Consider the following 20,887-nt stretch of genomic DNA (forward strand, 5'->3'; position numbering starts at 1 on the left):
ATGCAAAGGATTGTGGGATTTCTTAGGCGGGGCTCACGTTGAAAGCGGTGTAGATATGGTTGCGTCAAGGAACGCAAATAATTAAAAATTAATGTTTCAACTCACATGAGTTGCATGCGGTTGTGGGTCCGGTTACCGAAGCGGTGCAGTGCTGCAAACTATTGCGCAAGAAGGAAGTTCAACCAGATCCTGCACTGATCCCTGGATCAAGCTCCTGAATTTCACGAGCCAAACAGGAAACGCCGGGTGCAAGACAGGATAACGGTCCGGTGGATTTCAGAATAAAATCACCGCACCAACCCAGCAAGCTTGACTGGCGTAAACAAAATGGAGACATAGAGACAGGAGGAAACAAAGGGGCTTTTGGGGATGAAATAGGATATTTAAGCGCACGAGTAATGAGTTTTGCCCTGAAAAACGAAAACCATGGCTGTTTTTAATCATTTATGAGGGATAGCAACAGAAAGGACCACATGAACTTCTGTTCTCGCCAGTGCCCTTTCCGCAACTGGAGCCGCAGCAGGCCTAGGAACAAAGTGAGTCGGGGTTTGCATTACAGCTCCTTAGCCCCAATAAGGGACAATAAAAGGTTCCTACGCTAAATTAGCCGCAGGAGGAAGCATAGAGGCTCATTTTCCTACTTCCTTCCTTACTGACTGCACTATTCGGATAGCACTTATCATGGCGACCGCTGATCCACTTCTGCTTTGGCTAAAGAGTTGTTACCCAATAGACGTATTGGGATGGAGCCTAGGAATGCCCTTCCTCTATAGATTCTTCTTCTGCAACCAGTTGCTGAATACAGGCAGATTTCATCCGCAGTGACATTGTCTAAAAGAGGGACTGCAGGGAAGGCCTTAAGCGAGGGTATACAAGTCAAAGGGATGTTATTTACATCTGAATTCTCCAGTGAAACCTGGTACATGAAGATACATCCTGTGATACAAAATCACACTGACTATAGTACGCGTCAGTGTGAACACTGTTTCTAAGGATGACGCGAAGTTAGCTATTTTCAGTATCTGATGAATTCAAAAATAAAATCAGAGGAAGCACAAACAATGAGTGAAGGTTTCTAGGCAGGACACTATATTTTCAAAGACATCTTTAGACATTGGACTGCTGTTTTAGTCATGATTGCTATGCTAACTATGCTAATCACTAAAAAAGATGCTAAAGATGGTCTAAAATAGGAACAGTCTATCTGCTTTGTTTAAATAACTTAAACACTTATTGTTTTATCTCTCACACACACACAGTGAAACATCACATCTACTTCTAATATAGTGACTACTTGACCAAACAAGACCATTAAAAAAATGTTATGCGGTTCTTTCATCTTTTTAATACAAGAGTTTCTAACGAGAAATCTAATTAAGCTGAAATGAGCTTGGTCAAACTTCACAAAAACCCCTGATTTGAAATCCGCCACAAAAGTCTAATTAGTGTATCTCTCATTCATCAGGACAGCATGTTGTTCACACTTGTCCCTTGTTGGAAAGTACATGTTCCAAGGTGCGTAAAAGTGACTGGTGTGTTTTTTCTGACATGACTCTGATACGTTCAGTTAGCATCAGATAAATTTAAAAACAAGTGTGTCTGAAAGGGGCTGAGTATATGGTACTGGCAAGTTCTCAGATAGACTTCACCTGTGTAATACTTCTAAACTGCTGAATAACATACTGTAAGAGGTAAAAGTGTGCTGAAATGAGGCACTTGAACGCCACACTAATGAGGCAGCACTGTCATTTGTTTTGCCCCTCCTCTTGCTTATACGGTATTTTGTAGTTTTTGGATTTGATTTGTTAAACGTGCTTAGACTTTATCAGTTCTAACTGTGATTTTGTGTGAGAATTTTTGGCATTTTTTTTTTCTCTGTATATTGTATCATTTTTCAATAAAAAGAAAATATGTTTGATTCCACTGCAGTAAGATTGCTTTCAGTAAACACATATACTTCTGACGGGAAGGGACTTTGTGATTCATATACCAATGAATGAAACTTAGTGAGAAATTGGCGGAAATTATTCAAACACTGAGCAGCAGGGCCACTCCGGCCAACACCCATTTGGCTGGACGCTCCCTGGTTTTCAGGCTAAAAGTCCACACGTATGTGGGTCCTCTGATCTTGGTCTTGTAAAGCGGACATTCATAGATGTTCCTGGTCTCCTGGCGGTCGTTGGGCACCGCTCGGACTGAGATCACAGGCATGGCTGGGGTCAGCTCTTTTAGACGAGCCTCGGCGATCACCCCAGTCTGAGGGTCCCACCTGGCACCTGGGATACAATAACAAAACGGAGGGATGTTGCAGTGTTTTTATGCTGGATACAGCCTACAGGGGCTATCAAAGAGGCTCACTAAATGGGTCATTTTACTGTGTTCTGTCCGAGCTAATGCTGGAAAATATGAAGCATATCTACCTTCCATGTAAAGTCCATACACATACGCCCCCTCTCTGGCAGGTTGGTTGAATTCTTCCTTATATTTCTTTGTTACATCTACAGTAAGGTTCACTTTATCCAGAGGCCATTCGTTTTTACGTGCCAGAGACTGCATCACAGCTAGAATGTGATGAAAACACCTGATTGTAAGGATGAGCACCAAAGGGAAACGGTAATGGAAAAACCAAAGAGACACGTTATGTCTTGGTAAGGGTGTTGTCTGTGTTACCAGTAAGGAAGGACTGTGGGTTGAACAGTCCAGACAGCCAGACGACGCTGGGCAGAGACAGGTCCTGGGTCCAGCTGTCAAGCTCTTTACAACGCAGCATCACATCGTTGTACCTGGTGAAAATGAGTGTTGCATTTCTTAAAAATAAACTGAAGAGTCATCTCCTTTCACTTGCATCTGCTGAGATTATAGGCATGTAAACTTCTATTTTGAATAATTTAATGCAACCTTTTCAATATTATCTATGTTACTATTTATTTTACCTTCTTTATCCCCTTTAGCTTATATACTTTCTGTTTTGCATGTCCTTTTTTATTTTTATTAAATTAAGTATTGTTTTTATTCTTTACAACTCACTTTTTCAAATGTCTGCTGGTAGTCTTTTGGCGCTGTGTGTTTGCAGGGGTTTCGGTGGCTGGATGGATCGATGCTTTATGTTGTATTTGCTAAATTCTGACCTTACTATCTGAACGTTGCTGCTGAAACTGAGCCTCATCAGACCTGACAACGTTTTCCCAATCAACTGTCAATTTTGGCAAGACCTTGCCAGTGCTATACCCTCAGATTCATGCTCTTAGAGGAGAGGAGCTGTACCTGATCTGGTCTATTGCTGCTTAAAGGGTACATATTCACGTTACTTTACATTTTTTAAATGTATGCGCCAGTAGCTCACGCTGGTCCCATGCAACATTTTTCTAAAAGATTATCATGTCCCGTAGTATTTATTTTTTTGTCTTGTAAACATCGTTTATGCTGAATTTGTTAGTAAATATGGCCTTTTCTGTGTATATTTATCATTACATCATGTGACCTGGGTTATGTCACTGCACATGCATACGATGGGTCAAAAGCCGAAGCAATGTTCATGGATGTAATGAGTTACTTTGAGTGATTGTTGCCCATCATCACAAACAGATTTATCTATTCTTCTTACACCTTTGACATCAACAAGGCATTTTCATCCAACCTACTGCTGCTTACTGGATGTTTTCTCTTTATCTGACTATTTGCTGTAATTCTATGAGATGGTTGGGCACAAAAATCCCAGTAGTTTGGATGTTGCATTGCTGTCGGTGTCAGAATGTTTCAGAAAAATGCAACATCCAAAGTCTCTTAAATCCCCATTCTTCCCAACTCTGATGCTTGGTTACATTATTCAGGTGATGCCATTTGGTTGACTGATATGCTATTAGCACCAGTAGAACAACTGTTCCTAATAAAGTGAAAGTGCTGCAACATGGAAGAACACACATACCATATAGCCAAGCTGTAGGTTGAAGGGTAGGCCAGTTTGGTCCAAGTATCAGGGACGTTGTCGAAGAACAAGGCTGTCTGCAGCTTCTCCATCTCAGAGGACATGGCCAGTTCACCCTTTACAGAGACAACTGTTATGCCACTAAAAAACCTGAGTGAATACTGATCAGCCATAAACGAGGACATCAGAGGTCAAACAATAGAATTGCTGTCCATCAGTCTATCTTTCAACGTACTTTGAGTCCCAGGTCGAGTTCCTTCAGTGAGCGGCGAATCTCAAAAATGAGCATGTTCATGCGCTCACACTCCTGGAAGCAGACTACGATGTATGGCGACCGCTCGGCTGTTTTGGATGTTATGTCCGACATATTGTACTCCTCTGGTAGCTTTTCCAGAATTTCATCTAAAATTGTTTTTACCTGCAAGTGAGCGGAGGGTTCAATTCATCAATAATAGTAAAAACATGTTAATTAACATTCTGTAGGTTTACTGATACATTTCTTGTTAATGTATCTACAGGAATTGGAAGAGAAGACGCACTGGTGTTGTAACTGACTAAATTATGAGGATCATTTCAGTTTTTTTGTAGGTTTTAGCTTTTGCTTCGGAGAGATAGAGTCCACCTTTTCCTCCAGTGTCTGTGAGGCTCCCTCTCCCATCACAGCATCTGGAGACTGAAGCTCCAGCAGTGTGTGGAAAAGATTATCCGACGTCACGGTGAGAAACTCAATTTCTGCATTTGGGTGCAATCCGTAATGAACTGGGCTTTCATGGGGCAGCATCTCATCTATGAAGTCATGGTAGCCCTGAGATGAATGAAATGCAATTAATGGGCAAATGTATCTGACGTTACTTTCAGAGACACGCATATAAAATGCAAAAATGTGTCTTGCAGGAAGTGAGCTCCTCAGGGTTAGCTGGATTATTTTTCGTCTTGCTTTTACGACATGTTAAAAAAAGAAATAAGCACCACAGCAGAGATTAGCAAGAAAAAGAATGCTTGAGCAGTGTTTGTTTGACCTTACCTGATAGTCCAGATTGGAGGGAACAACAAACCCTGGTGCCAGTGAAAGCTTCCTATCAAACTTTAAGAAAAATAAATAAAGAATTACTATTATTTAGATTAAAGTCCTGGACAAACCAGTTAGTATTTCCCCAAATGGTCGCTAAATGGCTCTTGATCAGGCATCTGCTTATCAAAAAAAAAAAAAATGCTTGCCCACCTTAAACATCTGTTCTTTTTTTGTTTTATTTGTCACACTTCAATTTTTCAGATCATCAATGAGTTAAGAAAATACCACAAAATGATGACATATCAACATAATTACAACAATTTACCAATGCGGGTTGCCCAGGCAGTCAACTGCCCAATCTCTCTGTAGTTGTGACTCAGAAGCCCCCTTATATCTCCAGACAAAAGTATTTATGTTGTCTTAAACCCTATCAAACTAGTTCTGAAAAAATCCTTAAGATACTGTTATTGTAATTCTCCTCCTTGCTATCTTTATAACAGAAAAGGGGGAGCGGTGGCCTAATGGTTACAGCAGGATCCCAAATTCTCAGCCCCAGAGTGCTCCCCGGGTGCCACACATGATCGGCTGACTGTTCCCTAAAGAGATGGGTTAATAACAGAGGACAAATTTCATTGGAATTTATGTTGCAATGACAAGCAAAGATGATTTGTAATATAAAAGACATTAACCTGCGGTGTTTACAGTTGGTCTGTCTTATTCCTGCTACACTGCCCCCTGCCATCAACCTCATGCAATCATTGGGCCAGTTCCATGTCATATTTTTATAAATTATTCCCAAACCAGTGTTTTACTAGTTTCAAAATCTTAGGTCAAACCACAAAACATTGACAGCAGGTGGATAATGGTAAAATAGTGCCTTTTAACTAAGGCCAGCAGGGCCTGCAGTGTTCTTCTTTCTTTTGTGACCTCCTGGGTGAGTCGTCAGCTTGCTATGGATTTAATTTTGGTAGGATGGCTCCTCCTGGGAATGTTCACCTATGATTTTATGGGATTTCACAGTGGTTCACTGTACTCCAAAACCCTTAGAAATGGCTTTGTAACCCATTCCAGGCTGAGAGATGCCAACAAGTTTTTCTCGACTACATTTCTTTAGATTGGAGCTTGATGGGTTGCTTTTTTAAAAATATGCTTATTATGGCATATTTTATGTTGTCAGGCAGGTTCTGTTTAAGTGATTTCTTTTTATAAATATTTATCATTTTATTGAGAAAAGACGTTATATTGCAATAGCTTACGTATATAAATTTTTTTTGCTTTCATTTGTTTTTTTTTGTTTTTTTTACACATTTTTTCCCCCCAAAAACAAAACAAAACACACGAGAACTTGGGTGTTTGGATAGCCAGAATTAAGTGATTTCTTGATTCGACTGACCTGGCAGTAATCAGGTCTTGGTGTGACAAGAGAAATCAGTCCATAAAAAAGGGGTCTATCACTATTAATTTATGATTTAACAAGGAGAGCAATTACATTTATGCTATGGGCCAGGTTGGCTTGGACAATGTCCCTATATGAATGAAATCATGATTTCAAAAGTGTGTTTTTATTTACTCTGGTTAGGATTGTCTGAAATTGATATTTATTTTACAATCTGAAACATTTAAATGTGACAAAAAAGAGCACAATGTTAAGTCTGGTCTTAGTCCAGTTCTTCATCAGAGGAACACACCTAAATGTGCTCACCTTGCATTTAAGAACAAACCTGATTCGGCTGCATATATTCTTCCAGGTATGTCCTACAGAGCCGCCTGTCCCAGTCATCCGTGATGTGACCTCCATACATAATCTCCCCAAACAGATACCTCAGGTCCTCCCATGGAACCTTTGACAATATGAGTTTTAATAAATAACGGCTAACACGAGTACCGCTGCCTACAACCCTCATACAAATATGCTGCACCTGTGCGTTAGCCTCCAGGTAGTTGTAGAGGACATTAACTGATATGGTAAGGTCCCCGGTGTTAAACGGATATTTTCTGTTCCAACCCTGAGGCCCAAACTTTCTCCTTTCTGCCACGCAGGCATGAAAGTAGCACAAAGAGAAAAGAATGGTCTTGAACTCCTGCTCACGGCTGCACTGATCCAGAATGTCCTATAGAGAAGCCAAATAGTGGGCAATAAGGTGTTAAAAAAGACAATAAAAGACAAAGGAAAAATAATGTGTGATTTGTGAAAAGCACGAAGAAAAGGCCACCTGGTCAAAGTTATCCAGGGCTGCATGCAAATTGGCATGCATGCCTGTGGGAGGTTCATTGGTGATCTTAATAGCATTTTCCAGAATGCCCTAAGAAACAAGAAAAAATACCTATATTGGCATTTAGCATTTTTCACATGTTACCCTGTTGAGTAATGGTTCAGACACATAAAAAGACAGCTGAGAAGAAATGTTAATTGTCTGTAGCCTCATTGCTCATAAACAACATGGACCTGTGGTATAGTGTGTTCCTGGGGAGTAGATGTTGGCTCAGCACTCATGAACACTCTGTAGTCTGGATGGCTGTCCTCACAGCAGCGCTCCAGCAGCTTCTCCAGTGCACCCAGCCAGCGTGCAACCAGATGGACGTTCTGCAACAGCATTTCTAACATTGTCAAAACGCAACATAATCAAGTGGATTTTAAAAACAACTCTTAATTTAGTTGACTATAGAGGTCTATAAATATCATTGTTAAATTGAAAGGATGGCTATCTCTATCCGTTTTGTGCAAGCTGACCTGTAATATTACCCAGTGACCCTCCTTGGCAGCTTTTTCCATGGCGATCTCAGCCACACTTTCCTGACCTTGTCCCAAGGACACATTATGAAGCTTCCCAAGGTCTATAGTGAAACCGAGCTTTCTTCCTGGAACACACAGGAATGCCTTTTCAATGCATGCAAAAACACAAACACATGAATTTATATATATATATATATATATATATATATATATATATATATATATATATATACCCACACATATTCATATATATTTATATATATATATATTTATGTGCGAGTGTGTGTGTGTATGAAAAATGACCACACTACTGATATTGCATCACAGCTTCAGATAAACATAGAATGACTATCATGTCAACATACCCAAACAATACCACATGACCAACAACCATGACCTCTGACAGTGGTATTTTATGGGCAGGGAGGGGCTAAGCCCTGAGTGGCAGCTGTTCACATGGATGTACATACAAGTGCTGCCAGCTTTGTAAACAAGAGACTGGAGAAAATCACAGAGATATGATGGGTGATGTCATACCATGATCCATCTAAAAATATACCTTTAGTTCTTCACATTGCTATTTTTTTAGTTCCTTCTATCTAAAATTATGCAATTTTGCTTATTGCTCCTTTAAAGATGATGGATTGAGCAGTGATGACATATCCAAACTTGGGATGTTTGCTCACTTGTGTTTTCTTACAAACCTGTGAAAGATGTATTCCTACTGAGATTAAATTACATAAGTGCACTAATTAGATGACTTTGACCGACTGAAAGTAATAGTTTGCATTTTGTTTGAATTTTAGTTTATGGGCATCATAGTAAAAGGTGGTCAAATTAAAGGCACACCATAATTTTCAGATTTTTTTTTTTAAAGTTGAAAATCATTGGTAAACACTGTACGTAAATGATTTGTACACGTGTGCTTTTCTGTGTTTATTACCCAGTGATTCCACGTCTTTCAGTGGATCCACTCCAGGCGAGAGGATGAAAAACATGGGAAAGGCAGGACCACTTTCGCGAAAGGATTTTGCAAATTCCGACTTTCGACCCTCTGTGTACTTCACCCCCAGCTTCTCCTCCACAAAGTTCCTACAGTATTTAACAAGAAAGTGTACAAAATACACATTTTTATGCATAGGTGCAAACATTGAGGACCGATATACAAAATAGGTTGATTTTATATTTATTAACCAAATGATGCATTATGTAAAACCAAAAACGGATCAGCTAAGAACAGTATAGGAAAATAACAGCAAAACCCTCCTCACCTGAGAGCATAGGTCATTCGGTCTGGTCTCAGGGCTCTCATCATGATCAGCTTCTGAAGGGAACTTTTCCCCTTCCACTCCTGTGGAAACTTCTCCTTCTCTGGGCACTCCGACTCAACTAGTTTCTTCCAGCGTTTAGGCGAGCCTTCAATGTCCCGATCCAGTCCCCGAAACTCATCGGTAAAACTCATCACCTGGACACAAACAAGCAACAGCATGAGCAGGGATTTAAACTCTCACTTATTCACAGAAAGCAAACGCAAGCCTGGCAAGTCTCCACACGTGAACCTTGATGGCGCTCCATGACGAGTTGGAGATAAAATCGAGGGGACTGACATAGTTGTGGTCAATGTTGAAGCGTAGCAGAAAGTCTAATTCTCGCACGTCTATCTCCCTGCTCATCAGGAGGAGCTGGTAAAAGAACACACAGGCAGGTAGAGTAAAAATAATATATGTTTTTTTTTCCTCCAATATTCACTTAAACATCCATACAGACACACCTGGAAGGTTAGCTGTGCTGTGAACGTGAGCTTGTCTCTCTCAAACAGGCCCCTGCTGATATAGTTGAAGGTGGAGTATGTAACGCAGTCAATGAGGGTGTTTACTCTGCTCTTTACGTCCTCAGAGGCCTCCGCTATCTCCACCGCCTTGTGGAAAACAATGTTGAAAGCCTGAGAACAAAAACAAAACATTTATGGAAGCGTTTTTTTTTTTCTTCAGATCAGCTCAGTAAAGTTTTTCTCATGCATCTAATCAAACATATTAATTATAATTGTGAGCTGGCTCCCAACTTTGCCCCCATGGCTACCTTAAGGCTGAACTGGTACATGGGGTTGATCTTGTTGAGATCATTCATGATGAAGTAGAGCAGAGAGGCTCTGACTGCAACAGGGCGATAGTGCTCTCTAGCTTCATTTATTTTTACTTCGTTAACTTTAGCTTCCAGCACCTGCAAATGAGGGATTACAAAAGGCATACAGAAAGACGAGACAAATGTATATGATTAGCCTAAAGCAAACAAAAGGAGGAAAAATTAGGAGGGCATACAGTTGGGACATTTACATACATGCATCATTGGCAGCAATATCATACATTATCGACTTTCAGTTATGCATTTAAACCATTTTTTTTCAGGGCGGAATGATCCTACATGACCCAACTCTGCTGACTTTAAAAATAAAACAGTTCCTGTTTTAAATTTTTTTTAACAGAACTGAGGTTAGGCAAATTTATTTATTTCAAAACCAGTTGAAATGCTGGGGTACTGGAGGACCGGGAAATGGGTCCAAGTCAAGACAAAGATGGATGGTGTTAAATCCAGGTATATTTTTAAGCAAAACCTGTGCCAGTCTGTATGTGATTTAAGAATTGGACGGAGGTTCACCTTCCAGCAGGACAATCACTGAAGCATACTGCTAAAGCAACACTCCAGTGGTTTAAGGGCAGCAAACATTCAAATGTGTTGGAATGGCCTAGTCAAAGTCCAGACCTCAATCCTACTGAGAATCTATGGTTTGACTTGAAGATTGCTGTTCACTAGCAAAAAAAAACAACAAACAAACAAAAAAAAACATCCAACATGAAGGAGCTGGAGCAGTTTAGCCTCAAAGAATGGATAAAAATCCTAGTGGAAAGATGTGGTGAGCTCGTAGAGGCTTATCTAAAGCCATTTGAAGCTGTAATGCCAAAGGTGGCTCTACTAAGTACAGTTATGCAGTTATATTTTGTTTGAATCACAATTAAATATTAAATCAAAGTGGTATGCATATTCTGCAAATGAGATCGTGCAAACTCTCAAACAATCCTTTATAATTCCAAAATGCAAACAAAACAGGAAAAATGCCAAAGTGGATGAATACTTCTGCAAGGCACGTTACCTCCAAATTCTTCACCTTAACTTCTAACCTACAGCTTGATTGCTGAAACTTGGGCAGAACTAGGTGTACCAGCAGGACACTGATGTCAAGTACAAACCCATACTGGTTTTGTAATGGACAAAGGCTAACATTTATGAACATTTGGGGAGTTTGTCTAAAAGCCAGTGCTGCATAGCCTAATAATTTGAGCTGTACCATTTCTAATAAAAAGAGCGGTTAAATATAAAGCCATTCAAAGCAGCCTGTTGACTGCTACACAAAGTGTGAGACTTCTCTGCATCTGGCTAAGAGTCATTTAACCATCTTTAGTAGGGGTGTTAGACCCTTTGTGGAACACATTATTGCCCACAATAAATTCACTAAAGCGCTTAACAGTTGCATCATTGCATCACTATGAAAATAACATTATGAGCCCCAAATGAATCTAACATTTATGCTGATGATGAGTGTATGTAAATTTCGGACTGGATTTGCATCAACAGGCTTCGCTAATTTCATTATCACAACTGAAGATTTATTCCCTTACTTTCATTTCAATCTCAGCAGCCGTGTGCTTTGTTGTCTCGAGTTTCTCCACCAGCACGTTGTCACCGAGGAAGTTACTCTCCGCTGCAGACAGTCTAGTCAGCAACTCATCCTCCAGAAGCTTTAGCTCTATCTTGAACATGTTCTGCTGTTTTGTAAGTTCACTCTGCAGGGAAATAAAAAAAATATAATCACATTAAAAAGAAGCATTAACTTTACTAAGTACTATCAATGCATAAAATGAAATATTAGCATAAATGTTGAGCTGGAGGAAGTACACGTTTCCTGTTGTAACCCACCTTCAATTGCTCGAGGTCTGGCCTCTCCTGATTCACCACTTGGGCCAAGAGCTGGTCTTCCAGCCCATCGCGGGTCACTGTGAAGTTAATGAGGGTAGTCTGGGCTTGGATCTCTGGCTTGTAGTGAGGATTGGCCAATTTTGTGTGAAGAATCAGTCTAAACCCTGGATGGAAGAAACACTCTTTGTCCCCCACCTTTATACAGCTGCAACAGGGCAGTAAGAACATAAGGGAAGAATTTAAATGAATTAACCAAATTCATCTGATTTTTTTTTTTTTTATGCGAAATGCTTATGTTGGTATCAGGCTATCACCTGCCCTTCTTTATTGTGTGTCGCCCAAGCAGAGGGTCGATGACTGGGTCTATAGTCTCTTCCAGGTTTTCAATAAGCACAGTGTCGCCTGCCACCACAGCATGCTCAATAACGTCTACGTACCTGGAGAATAGTTGAACGTCATTAGCTAACAATGCTAAAGGGAACAACAGCGCTTTTAAAGGAAATGGAGTGTTGTATGTATATAACAATGGCAAGACTTGCTGCACTTCCTTCAACAGAATCTTTCAAAAAGGGTTAATCTTGTCAGATTTGGCTGCAGCCACAAACATGAATATATTTTAATAGGATTTTATCTGATAAGACAACACAAAGCGGTGCATAATTGTTGAGTGAAAGTAGAGTTGTATGAATATGAATACGATTTTTTTAATAACAAATGAAAGTGTTAAAAATGTGGATCACATTAGGTATTCACTCACCTTTACTCTGGTACCCTTACATTATTATCTAGCACTTCCATATTCGTAATTAGGATGCATCTATGTGATTTAATCCTAGTATAAAAACAGCTGTTTTGTGAACATTTTAGAGGTTTATTGTAGAATAAACACAGTTCAATCTGACATTCAAAAGTAGAGTATGGCACAACACTAAGTCTACCGGAACAAAGCAATGCACCTAAACTCACAGCTGACCTGCGGATTAACCAAGACAGTTCAATTGAGTAGCAACCAAGACCAAGAGAACATTGATAACTCTAGAGGAGCTGTAGAGAACCACAGCTCAGGAGAGAGAAAGTGTCAACAGGCACTCCTCAAATCTGCCCTGAGGGAAGAAGAAAACCATTGTTGAAGGAAAGACAGGAAGTCCTTTACAAGGTTTGCCTTAAAGCCATTCAGAGGCCACAGCAAACATGGCGAGGACAGTGCTCTGCTCAGATGATACTAAAATGAAACATTGTTACCTGCATGCAAAGCTCTACATGTGGAAGAAAACTAACATCACGTGTCACCCTGAAAACATTAACAACACAGTGAAACAAAGCGGTGGCAGCGTCATAATGCAGGGATGCTGGTATGAATCCTTTCACACGTTGCTCTATATAAATGCTGTCAGACTACTGTGGTTAACACAACCAAGTTCTTATCACCGTAGAGGCCAACAATGAAATACCAGCTATGAAGTCCAGCAAAAATTAAAAAACACTCACCCTCTCTCTCCTAGACTGACAACCTTCAGAGTGTTACCAAAGCGACTCTTGATCCACTTGATGCCCTGCAGCTGAGGGTCAATGAGAAGAGGCCAGCGTTCGCCTGCAGTGAAGCACATGTTATCTGGAGCTGTCCCAGTACCAGTAAGCCAAACTTCAACTTCACTAGCTCTACTGAAAGAGAAAGTCGTCGAAGAGATTGGATGGGGAACATGTTAAACCTCAGCTCACAGTTAATGAGTATGGTAGCATTCTGAGTGGACATCTTGTCTCCGGGTAAGCCTTCGTTGTTCCACTGGGCCACTGTTGCATCATCAGTCAACATCGACACTGGATCTAAGTCGCCTGCCATGGGGATGGGCACCTGATAGAATGATAAAGAGATGGGTATTTAAACAAAAATAAGGCGCAAGTTTAGACAACAGTCTTAACTTATTTTCTGTGACACTATAACACATGTGAAAGAAAACCTGTAACCTTCTGACTGCGCAGGAATGGCATCCAGAGGTTGTCCAGCAGTTCCCTCCGGTACTTCTTAGAGAAAGAGCCAGCATAGGAGATGAAAGCTGCAGTTAGCAGGACGTCCCCACAGAGAGTTTCCTCCTGCTCGTGATACTGAGCTACTGAGTGTGCCCAGCGCACATTCTCACTCTGAAACGCACACACAAAAACACTTGCTTTGGATCTTGCACATATGGCAAATTTCGTTGCTGCTAACACTCAAAAGGAGCAGCTTTAGAAAGACATTCTGCATCCAGGGTAAAATGTTAGATTTAGACTTGATAGGCATGAGCGTTATTAAATGTGCGGCCTCTAACCTCTAATCCCTTGACGAGCCGATTTGCCAGTTCTATTGTCTTGTTGGTGCGGTTCACCTCTTCCTGAAAACGTAGTTTCTCTGCTGTGGCTTTCTCAAAAGCTGTTGTCAGTGTTTCCAGATTACCATCCAGCTCCTAAAGTCAGAAACATTCATATAAAATATTTGAAGGCAATATAGCAAAAATGTACAGTGCCTTACAAAAGCATTCACAAGCAATAAACTTATTTTTTTTTGATAGCTTAGAGCTATAAACTTCAATGAATTTATGGGGATTTCATATAGACCATGAAAATTATTTATGCTTTCCAGGGTCTTTTAGGAAGGAAAATTAGCTAATTGTGGTGTACATATGTATTCAACCCCTTTAGTATGGTGTGTCTAAATAAATGTAGTGCAAACAACTGCCTTCAGGAGCCACATGATCAACAAATGGAGTCCCTCTGTGTGTCCTAAAATAATATAAATACAAATGTCCTGTACAATAATGTAAACAAGCCAATCGGAATATTGTGATTGGTTTAAGCTCAATCGATATGAAATTGTAGTGTGAATGAGCTGATTGATAATCTGATCAACATGCATATAAACACTTGTCAGGCTCAAGTTATTCCGAATATGGCAAACTGACCAGAGTACTTATAACTGCGCATGTCAGAGTGCTTTTATTTTGAACATTATACATTATGATCGGATTAATCGATTGTGTGCCCATATAAACGGTACAATCCAATTGTTTTTTGTTTTTTAATCCAAATACATTTCAATACGATCATGAAATTTTGTGCATGTAAACATAATGTGTAAAGCTGGTAGAGACACCCAAAGACTTGGAGCTGTAATAGCTAAAGCATCAACTCAGGGAGTAGAATGCAAAATGTATGCAACACTTTTCATTCCTTAGAGGTTTTTGGTTGTAAATTGACCAAATGTGAAAAAGTTCAAGAGGTATAAATACTTATGGTAAGGGACTGTTTGGGTATAAAATGAGAGTAGGAAACCTAGTAAAACATGCAGAATATCTGTTAACAGTGGTAGAGACAATCTTTGCAGATAAAACCAACTAATATTTATCTCCACTCTAATCACTTTGTCTACGGTTCAACATTTAAAAATGTTGAACCATAGACAAAATAAAACAAGAAAAAAGAAACAGACTCACTGCAAGTTTTTTCCTGATGACCTCCAGTTTCTCAGCAGCCTCTGCCAAATCGGCATTAGCTTGAGAAAGACACATCCTCTTCATCTCCACCTCACAGGATACCTGGAAAAACACACTTACTGTTCTTCTGAAATGACACTGCTACAATATATTTAAGCAGGTTCATCTAAAAAACAGTTATCTTTACCAAAAGAGAAGATGATGTACTTACAAAAATCTATCCAGGGCAGCACAAAAATTGGGGAGGAGCACATCAGTCAATAACCCACACACCTAGCTTGGGTGAATATTTGTTATAGCGGAGGTTTCTGTGTGGTACCTCATGGAAGCGTATAATGTTGATCACCCAAGCACAGAGGCCAGCGGCGGCTGAGGACTTCTGTCGCACAAACTCTGGGTTGAACTCCGGGTCTCTGAGGTAGTCGTCTCTCACACACCTCACAGTGGCCTCGGGGATGTGCTCTTTGTCAAAGTTCACCAGAGCCTGCAGGAAGTCATCAACCTGGACAGCACATGTTTATACAAACTAGCAAAGTAAGACCGGCAACATCATTCTGCATAGGTTATTTTTCTCATTAATACATATGCCATTCTGTATCAACGACTCTATGAGGCCGATGAGGAACTGACAGCATGTGAAGGAGGCAAAACTTCAAATTTAGTAACCACTACTTGATGAACTCTTACAACTTGTGGCTTTCCGAACAGCATTGTGGTGTATCACCTTGCTCATAACCATCTTGGAGGCCTTCCAGCTGCGATCTTTGGGGATTCTGCCTTGCGGGGACAGCAGCACCAGGACAGCTGCAGAGACATTGGTGACGATGGCTGGAGGGTTTGGAAACGTCCTCAGCTCTGTCAGATTCAACTGGATCACACAGATGCACATGTTCTCATGACTTCATCTAGCCTATAGATTTTTTTTTTGTAACAGACAAACTTCAAACAACTGATAAATAGAATGAGATTTGATCAATACAGCAATTACAGAGTAAGGTGAGCTCAGTTTGGTATACATTTCTTTATTACCCTATTTAGTGTGTTAAGTGCTGTGTTAGCTGCTTGTAGAGCGGGTTCAGCTTTGGCCAGGTCGTCTTCTGTATCCTGTTGCTGCTTTGTAACACTAGCTTGAATTGCTTCCACCTGAACAATTGTGAAAAATTATAAATTATATGAATAGTGTCACACCTCTTACCCTTAAACTGCAAGAGACTGCAAATGTGAAGGAGCTAAAATCTATATTTTGGTACAATAGATCAAATGATGATGCTTATGCTTGAGATCAAAATTGTCCCTTTTTAAATAAAGTCAAGGTTTTGACCCTCTTAGTGAAAAAAGTGAAATTAAATAAACCTCAAACTGTGTTCTGCTATTTGTATTTAATATCAACAGTGACAGGCTGTTGACTGCCTTTGAGAAGCATGAATAGGATTGACAGTAACTCAGACACAGCTTTAGTCTATTAAGGCCATTATATTTACCTTTTGCTCCTCAGCATCGGCCACCGCCCTCTCCTGGTTCAGCTTGTCAGTCTGTTGGCCTATCTTGGCAATAAGAGCTTCGATGTCTGAGTTCCTCTGCCAAAGCTCCACTTCCTGCACTGCTAACTTGGCCTTGAGATCCTCCACCTAACAAATAGGAACGATAGAAATAGTTTGGACAGAAAACGCATATGATGTTATAAGTTGTCTCTGGATTGTGTATGTTTACTGACCTGTGACGCGGTGTTCTTGAGTTTCTGTAGTCCGTTTTCTAATCGGTCCATTTTCTGGGTCAGCTCTTTGCGTTTTTTCCCCAGCAGGTTGTCGTAGAGCTTCATGAACTCGAGGAAACTCTTTGGAGTGGTGTAGTTGAAGTGCTTCTCGTTCTGCTGGTACCTAACGCTCACCTTCAACAAACCAACCAGTGAATTACACTCAGGGGCAACACGAAGATCAGTCATTGCTAACAATCTGTGCTGTGGTTCTCACCTCATTGACACTGGTATGGGCATGGGAGATGAACTCACTAATGGAGACCCTTACTTTAGGCTGCGCAACGAGAACATGGGAAGACAATGATGGATTGATTACAAATAGCATGAAGCTTAAGCATGGTTAGCTAAAACCTATGAAAAGAAACAAGCAACATTTTTTTCCCCACTACTTTCGATTGTTAGGATAAAGGCTACCGGGTCTTGTGAAGGTATTCATACCCCTTAAACCTTCTCAGATTTTGACAAAAAGTGCTGTACAAATTGATAATGAAACAGTTTTTACAACTAGAAACAGAAACTTCTAGTTGTAAAACTGGGCCATAGTAACTCTGGGGGAGCTGCAGTGATCCACTGCTCAGGTAAGAGACAGCAGGGCATCTGTTATTTGGTTACAAATATGTCCTCACTGGAAGAATGGTAGGACAAAGGTTATGTTGAATGAAAGTTAGAATAAATCACTTATGCAGTTTTTCCACAAACCAATGTAGGGGACATAGCAACATGTAGAAAGCAGTTATCTGCTGAAATAAGTTTTTGGCCAACATACAAAATGCCACCAGTGATGGTGAACTAAAACATCACAGCACCCTGATCACATGGTGAGGGCAGCTTCATGCTGTGGGAATACTTTACGTAAGCAGAGGCATATACACTGGTCAGTGTTAATGAAGAGATGGAAGGAATTAAACAGAGGACAATCCTGGTAGGTATGACCCAAAACACTTAGCTATTATTGTTGTAGAAGGTGATTCTATAAGATATTGACTCGTGGGGACTGAACACAAGTGCCAATGTTTTTGCATAATGGTATCCTTTTCTTTCTCTTTAGAGTTTTGCACAGCTTTGTGTTGGTCTATCACATAAAATCCCAATAAATGACATGACAAAATGTGAAAAGGGTCAGTTGGTATGAATACTTTCCAAAGGAACTATATATGTATATATATATATATATATATATATATATATATATATATATATATATATATATATATATATATATATATATATATATATATATATATATATATATATATATATATATATTTTTTTTTTTTTTTTTCCTCTGATTTGTAATAAGAAAATAATCAAGACTTGTGTCCTCCACAGCCATAGTGTATTGCCCTTGCCTAATTGCTCAATGCCTTGCAAAAGTATTCACCCCCTTGGCATTTTGGATCTTTTGTTGCTTCACGATCTGGAATTAAATGCATTATTTCAGAGTTTGCAGAGATATATTAGTTTTTTAAAATAAGGCAAACAACAGCTGGACAAAATAACATAACACATAATCACACTTAACTGTTACAGCTACAAATGGCTTTGAAAAGTCTCTATGAGCTTGCCAAATAATTTTTAGGATTTCTGCCAATTTCCTTAAGTAAAGGCTCTAGCTCCTTCATATTGGATGGTTTTCACTCATGAACATCAATCTTCAACTCTAACCACAGATTGTCAATTTAATTGATGCCTGGACTTTGACTAGGCCATTCAGATTCACATTTAGATATTTTCCCTTAATATTTCCCTCTTGAGTGTTGCTTTAGCAGTATACTTGAGGTCATTGTAGTGCTGGAATGTGAACCTATGCCCAAGTTTCAAATCACAGGCAGACTGATAGGTTTTGCTCCAGAATATCCTTGTTTTTAGCACCATCCATTTTGTCCTCAACTCCGACCAGTTTCCCAGTCCCTGGTGCTGAGAAATATCCCCACGGCATGATGCTGCCACCACCACGTTTCATTGTGGAGGGTGATGGGATGCGATGGGATGTGTGAAGTTTGTTTCCTTGGTGGGCGAAAAATTAGACTTTAGTTTGATCTGACCAAAGCATCTTCTTTCATAGATTGGGGGAGTCACCCACATGGAAAAAACTTGAAATGCCGGTGTTATTTATAGCACTAAGTAATTCCATTTTCCTGGCCACTTTTCCAGAAAGTCCAACCCTATAAAGTGTACGGCTTATGGACAGATCCTCCAGTCTCTGCTGTGGAGCTCTGAACTATATTTAAATATGTTCTCACCTCCAGTCCAGGTATCTTCTCTACGAATGTAGAGCTGACAGACTGGAGGGCAAGCTGAGGCCAAGGGTGAAACCAATCTATAGCAGTGCAGTTAACCAGAGCTGGAAACTTCCGCGCACGCGTACGCAATGTGAATCCGACAGGTGAGAAACACAAGACCACCTGAAGAAAAAACAATACAGTTTTTTTGTTAAAGATTAAATTTCTCCAGCCATAAGTAGTGACGTGCTTACATTTAGGAGACGACATTTTTAGACCTTAAGCTGACGTCTTATTCGCTCAATAAAGAAGTTCCAGCAGTTGTCTCTGCTGTCTATGAGTCCCAAACCCCTCAGCTCCATTCGGATCGATGTTACAATCATATCCACTTCTTCATCACTAAACAAGTCGGGAATGTCCCCTGAAAACATACATATATTCAAATACACATTTTTTTCCCCACCAAAGCCAAAAACATTAAATGAATACCCGACTGGGTTTCATGAAATTGTTTGGATCAAAAATCATAAATGTATGCTTTAAAAAAACAAAAAAACATTTAATATCTTATAGTCTTACATAAAGAAGCTCACTTGGCTCTCTATATATAAAAAAGATCAACACTAGGCTGAAAATCCAAACATGGCTAATTGTTAAATTAGGTGCCCCAAAAGAACAACAAACGAACCTGAGGCCAGCATATCATTGATGAGCACCAGAAAACGCTCATCTGGAATCTGTGCATCTGTATGTAGGAACACGGTTCCGATGTTTTTCACTCCCACTTTTATATACAGTGCAGCTATGTCGCTCTGTGGATCATTCAAACGTATATATTTTGAAAAAAAAAAAACAAGAAACTAAATGCAAATATTAATGCTTTCTGAAACATGATTATAAGATAAAAAAGGCCAGACATGAGTCAGAGAACTTTGATATTTTTTGTGTTTGTTGTAGATTTGTGAAGGTGTATTTACTTTTAGGTCATTGATGCCGTATCCTTTACGCAGCGTGATCTGAAAGACCTCCAGCGAGCTGAGAAAAGCAGCCAGTCGACATAGACTCTGCTTCCCACTGCCCCCTACCCCCACAAGGAGGGCATTACCATAAGGGGCCTCCAGGATGCGACTGATCCGACAACTGAACCCAAACAGAACAATGATTACAATAGAGGTCATACCTTTTAAGTCCATACTCTATACTGGCTAGAATCTGTACAACTATTTCTTTCTTACATATGCTGGATGGCTTCTTCAAATAGTACTAGATCCATGACGGCATGAAGCTCGTTATAGTGCTCCAGAGCATCAGCCAGTGTCTTCTGAAGCTTCTCCCAGTCTGTGGCCTGACGTGAAGATCAAATTTAAGGTAACAAAAAGTTTATTTTAAAGGTCAGCTGTGTTTATGTCATGACTACCATATATACCACTGTAGCAACATCCAGAAAACCAATGCTAAAAGTGAAAGCAATTCAGAATCATCTCGGACTGGACATGACAGCCTAATCTTAGCCCAAAGATCTCAGAATGTTTGAGAAGCAGAACATCTTGGCAATAAGTTAACTGAAGTCATGCAAACCTTTCTAGCTTAAAAATCTGTTAAAAAGGCTAGCTCATTGGTTTTCCGCAGTGTATACCGGGAGTCATTACATTTTATGATGTTCTGCACGTGTGTGTAAGTTCATGTCAAACCTGGTGATAGCGTGGCTCTCCTACTCCCTGGGAAAAGTGAGAGTACACCAAAGGCTGATGGATAAACATGGAGTCGTCTATTCCCTGAGAAGGAAAGGCAGGGTGTTA

The 20,887-nt window shown here is 40.0% G+C and overlaps 1 protein-coding gene across 2 annotated transcripts in view; it reads right to left on the minus strand.

Moving 5' to 3' along the window:
* Positions 1 to 1,791: 1,791 nt before the first annotated feature.
* The window catches only part of dnah9l (dynein, axonemal, heavy polypeptide 9 like), a 42,440-nt gene continuing 23,344 nt past the window's right edge, over positions 1,792 to 20,887 (minus strand). The window contains exons 42-79 of one of the 2 annotated variants that reach the window (XM_021322349.2): positions 20,780 to 20,863; positions 20,324 to 20,433; positions 20,066 to 20,228; positions 19,777 to 19,900; positions 19,367 to 19,509; positions 19,110 to 19,271; positions 17,081 to 17,140; positions 16,825 to 16,998; positions 16,592 to 16,738; positions 16,140 to 16,253; positions 15,835 to 15,978; positions 15,430 to 15,612; positions 15,322 to 15,327; positions 15,111 to 15,212; positions 13,950 to 14,084; positions 13,609 to 13,782; positions 13,363 to 13,495; positions 13,132 to 13,234; positions 11,958 to 12,080; positions 11,644 to 11,848; positions 11,346 to 11,510; positions 9,751 to 9,891; positions 9,443 to 9,613; positions 9,231 to 9,353; positions 8,943 to 9,136; positions 8,615 to 8,763; positions 7,669 to 7,796; positions 7,384 to 7,521; positions 7,151 to 7,240; positions 6,857 to 7,048; positions 6,659 to 6,778; positions 4,950 to 5,009; positions 4,548 to 4,730; positions 4,161 to 4,343; positions 3,926 to 4,041; positions 2,671 to 2,783; positions 2,421 to 2,561; positions 1,792 to 2,276 (exon numbers count right to left, since the gene is read on the minus strand). In XM_021322349.2, coding sequence (XP_021178024.2) covers positions 2,029 to 2,276; positions 2,421 to 2,561; positions 2,671 to 2,783; positions 3,926 to 4,041; positions 4,161 to 4,343; positions 4,548 to 4,730; positions 4,950 to 5,009; positions 6,659 to 6,778; positions 6,857 to 7,048; positions 7,151 to 7,240; positions 7,384 to 7,521; positions 7,669 to 7,796; positions 8,615 to 8,763; positions 8,943 to 9,136; positions 9,231 to 9,353; positions 9,443 to 9,613; positions 9,751 to 9,891; positions 11,346 to 11,510; positions 11,644 to 11,848; positions 11,958 to 12,080; positions 13,132 to 13,234; positions 13,363 to 13,495; positions 13,609 to 13,782; positions 13,950 to 14,084; positions 15,111 to 15,212; positions 15,322 to 15,327; positions 15,430 to 15,612; positions 15,835 to 15,978; positions 16,140 to 16,253; positions 16,592 to 16,738; positions 16,825 to 16,998; positions 17,081 to 17,140; positions 19,110 to 19,271; positions 19,367 to 19,509; positions 19,777 to 19,900; positions 20,066 to 20,228; positions 20,324 to 20,433; positions 20,780 to 20,863 — 5,244 coding nt within the window. In that variant the 3' untranslated portion in view covers positions 1,792 to 2,028. The remainder of the gene's footprint in view (positions 2,277 to 2,420; positions 2,562 to 2,670; positions 2,784 to 3,925; positions 4,042 to 4,160; positions 4,344 to 4,547; positions 4,731 to 4,949; positions 5,010 to 6,658; positions 6,779 to 6,856; positions 7,049 to 7,150; positions 7,241 to 7,383; positions 7,522 to 7,668; positions 7,797 to 8,614; positions 8,764 to 8,942; positions 9,137 to 9,230; positions 9,354 to 9,442; positions 9,614 to 9,750; positions 9,892 to 11,345; positions 11,511 to 11,643; positions 11,849 to 11,957; positions 12,081 to 13,131; positions 13,235 to 13,362; positions 13,496 to 13,608; positions 13,783 to 13,949; positions 14,085 to 15,110; positions 15,213 to 15,321; positions 15,328 to 15,429; positions 15,613 to 15,834; positions 15,979 to 16,139; positions 16,254 to 16,591; positions 16,739 to 16,824; positions 16,999 to 17,080; positions 17,141 to 19,109; positions 19,272 to 19,366; positions 19,510 to 19,776; positions 19,901 to 20,065; positions 20,229 to 20,323; positions 20,434 to 20,779; positions 20,864 to 20,887) is intronic. The other variant, XM_036129127.1, reaches the window with a different exon arrangement.

The sequence above is a fragment of the Fundulus heteroclitus genome, unplaced genomic scaffold (genome assembly GCF_011125445.2).
Source record: "Fundulus heteroclitus isolate FHET01 unplaced genomic scaffold, MU-UCD_Fhet_4.1 scaffold_141, whole genome shotgun sequence".
Taxonomy (NCBI): domain Eukaryota; kingdom Metazoa; phylum Chordata; class Actinopteri; order Cyprinodontiformes; family Fundulidae; genus Fundulus; species Fundulus heteroclitus.